We start from the raw sequence: 7294 nt of genomic DNA, 5'->3' as shown, positions 1-7294 counted from the left end.
ACGGGGCTGCAGAGACGCGGCAGGAGCGGCCGCGCTCCCGGGGAGCGAGCGGCGGGGGCAGAAGGGGTCGGTGCCGCCGGGGGGCGGGATTGAGGGGCGGGGCCCGCGGTAGCCGGGACTGGTAGAACGGCAAAGGCGGGGATGGCGGGAGCGGTGGGAGGGGCCGGGGGCTTGGCCGGGGGCGGGGCGGTGAGGGTAAGCCGGACTGCGGCTACCGGAGCTGCGGGGTCCGACGGGCAGGTGGGGGCGTGTCCCGTTGGAGACTCGCGGCATCAAGGGGTGGAGCTGGGCGGGGCGGGCGCTGGAGCATCCCCCGTGCAGCAAAGAGCTCCAGCAGCGCCCTGCAGGCTGGGACCGGCTCCGCGGTCCGGAGATACAATAAAGTTCTTTAAACAACTGTGTCCCAGTTGCTTTTGGTAAAAAGCTTTACGGCACTCCCCTTTGCGACAGACGCGCTTTACAGCATCCCTTCTTACGACAGTCGCGCTTTACGGCACCTTTTACGACAATGCTGCTTTACGACGCCTTTTACGACAATGCTGCTTTACGACGCCTTTTACGACAGCGCTGCTTTACGCCACCTTTTACGACAGCGCTGCTTTACGGCACCTTTTACGACAGCGCTGCTTTACGACACCTTTTACGACAGTGCTGCTTTACGGCACCTTTTACGACAGTGCTGCTTTACGGCACCTTTTACGACAGTGCTGCTTTACGGCACCTTTTACGACAGTGCTGCTTTACGGCATCTTTTACGACAGTGCTGCTTTACGACGCCTTTTACGACACTGATGCTTTACGGCACCTTTTACGACAGTGCTGCTTTACGGCACCTTTTACGACAGTCGCGCTTTACGGCACCTTTTACGACAGTCGTGCTTTACGACACCTTTTACGACAGTCGTGCTTTACGGCAACTTTTACGACAGTGCTGCTTTACGGCATCTTTTACGACAGTGCTGCTTTACGGCACATTTTACGACAGCGTTGCTTTACGGCGCCTTTTACGACAGTGCTGCTTTACGGCACCTTTTACGACAGTCGTGCTTTACGGCACCTTTTACGACAGTCCTGCTTTACGGCATCTTTTACGACAGTGCTGCTTTACGGCACATTTTACGACAGTCGTGCTTTACGGCACCTTTTACGACAGTGCTGCTTTACGGCACCTTTTACGACAGTCGTGCTTTACGGCACCTTTTACGACAGTGCTGCTTTACGACACCTTTTACGACAGTGTTGCTTTACGGCACCTTTTACGACAGTGCTGCTTTACGGCACCTTTTACGACAGTGCTGCTTTACGGCGCCTTTTACGACAGTGCTGCTTTACGGCGACTTTTACGACAGTACTGCTTTACGACACCTTTTACGACAGTGTTGCTTTACAGCACCTTTTACGACACTCACGCTTTATGGCCGTATTTATGACAGTGGTGCTTTACAGCAGTTTTACGACACCCGCGCTTTCCAGTAGTTTTACAACAGTTGAAATAGCCCAGAGGCTATTTCAACTGAAATAGCCCTGAGCAGAGGGCAGTGAGGAGGAAGGGAGAAGGCTGTGCTGCAGGGCACGTGAATGCAGGCAGAGCCAATTTGGGGAGCAGCCTTGTCTACCAGCATTTCATTTTCTAGTTCTACTACCTTGCATTTCATTTTGCACTTCTGCTGGAACTGCATGTCAGTAGGTTTTAAATATCCTTCTCAGTCCCGGCATCCTGCTTGAATGTGCTGTGTCTTTATCAGACCATTGATGGTCCTTCTGAAATGTGAGTCTCACTGGCTCCATCCAAACCTTGTGCTTGAAGAGCCTTCCCAGTTAAAGCAGATTGGGCTTTTGGGGAAGAAGGGGCTGCAAAGCATTTCCTAAAGCATTTTCTGCTCCAATTTCATTGTGAGGAAATACACCTGAAGGATGATGCAGGGATTAGGTTTGAGACAAAGATGAGTTTGGTGGGTCAATTTTACTTTGAGAACTTGAGAAGCACAGGAAGCCCAAGTGATGATCCCAGAGGGCTGAACACAGAGGTTTCACCCTCCCAGATATACAAGGGCCTTAACCTTAAAACCACTGCTCTCAGCACGGAGCTGTCTCAATGCTGCATTAATGCTCCTCTTTGTGCATGTGTAGAATTGAAATTCCTCCTGGGGAGGAAGCTTATTCCAAGTAAATTCCTAAAGAATCAGCTGAAAAAAACCACTAAAATGTTCTTTCACTTGGTTTGCTACTCCCTGCCAAATGCATGTGCATGCCAGGTCTTGAGCCTGGTACTGGAGCTGAGCCTTGAAGGAGGAATTGAAACAATGGATACAAATGCAAGTAATAATACAATATACATATACAAACAAGTAGAAGTCCAGTTTACATAGAGGGAATGCATCAACACGCAGCAGCAAATGCAAATTCAGAACAATACAGGATACTACAAGCCAAATACATGTGAACACAATATAACCATTTTTCTATTTCTGAAAAGTTGATTACACCTTGCTTTATTGCTACAGGAGACTACAATATAAGCCAAAACAGGTACACACAGTATAAGCACACTGCAAGCCAACATAATTACATGCAATATAAGTACATACAATATAAGCCAACATAGGTACATACAATATAAGCCAATATTTAAGGAAATAACATAAAAAATAAGGGTACCCATTGCAAGCATATGTATAAGCTGTCTTTATTTAAAGATCCGCTTTAATGGACATTTTGTGGAACCACTCTGAGGGCAGGGTCCAAAAAGCTTTGTTAACCCCTTGTCCTCCACTGGTTGGGCAGCATCTGACTCCAATGCTCAAGGGCTGCATGGAGATTCCTCCCTGGAGTGGGCTCACCCTTGAGGATGAGCCACAAAGATTTGATTGTTGGACCTGTTGAGTAACTCTTTCTACTTAGCAATTGTTTTTGCTGGCTTTAATGCCATGGCTGCAGTGTTCCTTCAGATGTCATGCCCTGCTCCAGCAGTTACAGCTCCTGTGCTGGGCAGGGAATGCTTCTGGGGAAGGGCTTTCAGTCTCATTAGTTCCCATTTAAATCAATCAAGCTATATCTAAGTACTGGTGGCCAAAGGTTTTACCACTTGCCTCTGATTCATCCGGCATTGGCCGGAGGTTTGTGGGAGCTGGTGGACTGTTCTACTCCTCATTATTTCCCAAACAGAATTTGGCTAACTAGAAGAGGCACAGATGATGCCTGCAATTTTGTGACATGAAGAAACAGCCTGTCACTGGAGAGTCCCAGACCTTTGCTTCCTCAGCCTCTGCAGGTCTGGCACATGGAAAACCCAGAGGCACGGAATTATCCCACTCAAGCAGCCAAATGTTAACAACCTCTCCAAAGCCTAATTTCCCTTTGATATAGACTTAATTGTTTGCGTCACCTACTGGGCTGGGGGAGGGCTATAAAATGGCTTGCAACAATTGATTGAGGCAGAAGAGAGTCCAGGAAGAGCTCCCTCTACCAGTGTTCCTATCTCAGCACTAGTGACAAGCTGAGCATCATGCAGCTGGTGGCCAGCTTGGTGTCCGTGTTGCTGCTGGTGTGGAGTGTGAGAGCCACGACGCTGCCCGGGGAAGAGAGACTGCAGAGCATCAGGGTGAGTACAACATGTCCTGGGTAGGAGCAGGATAGAGGCAAAGAAAGGGAGATAAGGGCAAGTAGGCTGGACCAAATGCAACTCTTCCATCCCTCTGTATTCCAAGGCTTTACAGTTTGATGTGCTGCAAAGCCCCGGGCTGTTACTATGGCTTGCTTGCCAGCTGATTTAGGAAAGGTACCAGGACAGATGCCAGAGAGCTGGAATATGTGAAGCCTGAGCTAAGTGAAAACTGGCACAAAGGAGATCGGAGGGAAAAGGAGAAAACATTATTGAAAGGGTACAGCATGAGAGAATAAAGCAAAGTACTAGGGATCGCAAGAAAAGATATATAATTGATAAAATGATCAAGGGAGGTGATATTTTAAATAGAATTTGTGGGAAGGACAAACATTTAAAAGATAGGAAAGTGACAGAGAAATCATAAATGAAGAAATTGCATCAAAATAAAATTGTGTTTTCTGGAGTAGTATTCACAGGAGGAATTATATTGACATAGTTCCACTAGGATAATTATGCTCTGAGCCAGCGTAGCTCAATGCAATGGCAGAACTTACAGCAGTATAATTATCTTACCAATTGGCAAAACCCTAATATTATAATGGCTAGAGCACTCCAATAACTTTGCTTTCAGTGCTATTTCCCTAAGAGGCCAAAGGGATAGGGAAACAAAGCATAACCTAATTACAAACCCTGCTTTGCTTGCCCTTGCCCTGCAGTCCTCTCACCTGCATATTCCTGATGTGCCTCTGAGCTCTGGTTAGTGCCACACCTGGCTGGATCCATAAGGCTGCTGTTATTCCAGAGAAGTGAGGGATGCCAGTGGTGGTTTCACAGGCACTAACTTCTCCTTTGTGCACATCCACATTGTTTTTTTGGTCTTAGTGTTGGCTCCACCGGTGTGTTAGTACTTCAGGAGCAGGCTCACATCCCATTAATGACAAAACTGGCTGCAAGACAGAACCATACACAGTGTGAAGTGTGGACATTCTGTCAGAGATTAGAGCTCCTGCAGCTGCCTGGGACTAACCATTCTGGGTATAACTGGAAATTTTCAGCTCTACATCCTTACAATAACAAGTGCAGTACTTAAAATGTGAAGTAATTTCTCTTAAAATACAAATTCCTGGTGCAAATCCTAGCTGCTGGGGAAAAAAGAAACAAGTTATAGGGGATAAATTGATAAATAAGTATTTGGTAAAAATTAATTCAAGTGTAATGGCTCTTAGTCTTTTACACACTTGCTTACAAGATATTGGTATCATTAAAGAGAGTCATTATTATAGAGCATTCTGCAAACTGGAAAGCTCATGGATGCTGATGAACCATGAGCACAAACTGGTTTGCCTATCTTTTCTTCTGCCAGAGATATAGTGTGGATTTTTTCTGTTCCTTGGTTTCTTTTGTGTGGTAGCAGGAGTAATTACTAGAGCTAAGAAAGTGATTAAAAATATCCATAAACCTTCTGTAAGGTGAACTCAAGACAATTGCTCTGCCTGTATTCGCCCATCTTTTGAGTTGCTCACGAGGTGGTCCTTAGCAAATGCTAAGTACGTGTGGGCATTTGTGAGGGACGATGTGGAAACTTGTTTCCAAGATTCCCATCTGCATGGGAAATAGATGGTTTGACAGGAACAGATCCTGTCTCAGCTAGGCCAGTACCAGCTGTCTCTGCTAATGAGTCACAGAGACCAGGAATGCTCAGGCAAGAGGAAATTTCTCAGATTTGTTGGATGTAAAATTAAGAGAAACACAGTAACTCATAGCTTGTACCTGTGGAATTCCCTCAAGCTCCAAACCACAGGCTCTGTTCTTCTGTGGGATGATTAGGCAATGGGATGGAGCTCAAAAGTTCCTTTTCCATCCCAATTTCCCCCAAGGTCCAGCTATGGCATTACATAGTACAGCTGCCTGTCTCCACCGATGCAAGATTTTGTTTCAGATATTTGGGGTGTCCCTCTCCCCATCAACCCAGCCCTCTCCTTGTTGCACTTCATTCTCAGCATTTTACTGTGGGGTAAAATAATTTACTATTGCCTAGAGAATTGTGCCTCCTCCCTGGCCTTCCCAAGGCAGAGGCCAGAGCAGCAAAGAGGCAGTTTGGCATACACTGAAATTTAATTAGTGCTGCAGTGAGGGCCTTAAAAGCAATTCAAGCTTATTTGTTAACAGCTCTTTTCCAGCTCTAACATGGCACATGGAGGCCCAACTGGCTGAGCTGGATAGGGATGGGAGACAGCAGTGGCCTCTGCAGCCACAGGTCCCTGAGCTCCAGCACGGCTCTGCCATCTCTTGGCTCTGAGATGCGGCAGGGGAATGAGAAGGGGCCCCGTGGGGTACGTTTGCATGCTCTGAATCTCGACAGCCATGGGGGACAAGCCTTCCATCCCTCACTTTGCCTGCTCTTTGCCTGCAGGAACGGAGTACCGTCCACAAGGACGTCATTCTGAAGATGCTGGCGGGGCTGCTGGACGGCGTGGATGCGGGGAGCGAGGCAGCCTTGCCGGATGGGGAGGAGGAGGAGGGCAAGCTGCAGGGGGAGCGGGCAGCGCTGGGGCGGCTGGCCCAGCTCCCGCAGCGAGACCGCAAGGCGCCCTGCAAGAATTTCTTCTGGAAAACCTTCACCTCCTGCTAGTGCTGCCCGGCCTGGCCTTGCCAGCCTGCAAACGCCTTCCCACAACTCATCTTCCTTGTCCACCCAGCTCATTCTCTGTGCCCTGCACGCCTCAGAATAAAGCATAGCGCCTCGGGGACGTGTCTGTGCTTCTCTGTGGGGCAGCCGTGCTGGGGGGATGGGACACACACATTTTCCCCCAGGAGCAGCCCTGGGGGACCATGGCCATTTTGGGAAAGGGTTTGCAGGTGTGAGGGGAGCCACGCGGAGGAGGCACAGCCGTCTCTAAAGCTGCTGCAGCTGCCTCCTCAGCCTTTGAGGGACCAGATGGGTGTGCAGTGAAGTGCTGGGCAGCTGGGGCTGTGCCTCGTGGGGAGGATCCTCAGTGTCAGCCCCTGGTCAGGATAAGGCGCCATGCCTCAGTGGGGAGAGGATGGTTTGATTCTGGACATGGGAGAGAGCAGCCCCCCATGCTCCTTTCCACGCTGGCTTAGTGAAGCACCCAGGCAGTGCTGTACAGATGTGGGGTGCAGGAGCAGCATCTGGGGAGAGGGAGACATGCCCAGAGCTTGACCTACTTTTGGTTTGCCAGCAGGTAATTCCAGAGAAGTTCCTGGGGTGATTTTGGGCTGCATCTAAAACCAAAATAATTATATAAATTGGCCATAACCTGGGTTGAACAGCTGTGACTCTGCTCTGGTTCACTCATGGTTTCTTGGTGTCTTCTCAACTTGGTTAAACAAGCCTAAAACCAAACCACCTGGGTTTTCTTACTTACCCTCTTGGGTGCCATTTGCTGCCTGGAGAGTAGCAGAGCATGTAGTTTTATTTCTTTGGGATTACTGAGGAGATCTGTGAACTGTTTATTTTTAGAACTAACAGGCAGTAAAAAGATACGGACAGTAGACAGTCTGAGTTCACAGGTATTTCCCTCTGAAGAAGGCTGCTGAATCTCTCATACTGGCCAAACAAAAATGTATGAAATTTAGTCACTCTTTTAGTTCAAGTTCAACTAGGAACTTGAATTTCAGAGCTGCATTATGCTGCTGTGAATGGCCGTACAAAATAGGAGTCTTCAA

At 48.3% G+C, this 7294-nt stretch overlaps 1 protein-coding gene across 1 annotated transcript; it reads left to right on the top strand.

Moving 5' to 3' along the window:
• Nucleotides 1-1032: 1032 nt before the first annotated feature.
• Nucleotides 1033-6334, top strand: LOC134429724 (somatostatin-2-like). Its single transcript, XM_063177002.1, has 2 exons — nt 1033-3601; nt 6018-6334. The coding sequence occupies exons 1-2, from the start codon at nt 3506-3508 to the stop codon at nt 6234-6236; spliced, it is 315 nt and encodes a 104-aa protein (XP_063033072.1). The 5' UTR covers nt 1033-3505; the 3' UTR covers nt 6237-6334.
• The last annotated feature ends 960 nt before the right edge of the window (nt 6335-7294 follow it).

Source organism: Melospiza melodia, chromosome 26 (genome assembly GCF_035770615.1).
Source record: "Melospiza melodia melodia isolate bMelMel2 chromosome 26, bMelMel2.pri, whole genome shotgun sequence".
In the NCBI taxonomy this organism is placed as follows: Eukaryota; Metazoa; Chordata; class Aves; order Passeriformes; family Passerellidae; genus Melospiza; species Melospiza melodia.
Note: the sequence above shows the minus strand (reverse complement) of the source record. Positions and strands in the feature narration are given on the sequence as shown.

Coding starts and splice junctions, on each gene's coding strand:
- LOC134429724 (XM_063177002.1), top strand. CDS start 3,506: ATGCAGCTGGTGGCCAGCTTGGTGTCCGTGTTGCTGCTGGTGTGGAGT. Junction 3,602..6,017: donor AGAGACTGCAGAGCATCAGG/GTGAGTACAACA, acceptor CTTTGCCTGCAG/GAACGGAGTACCGTCCACAA.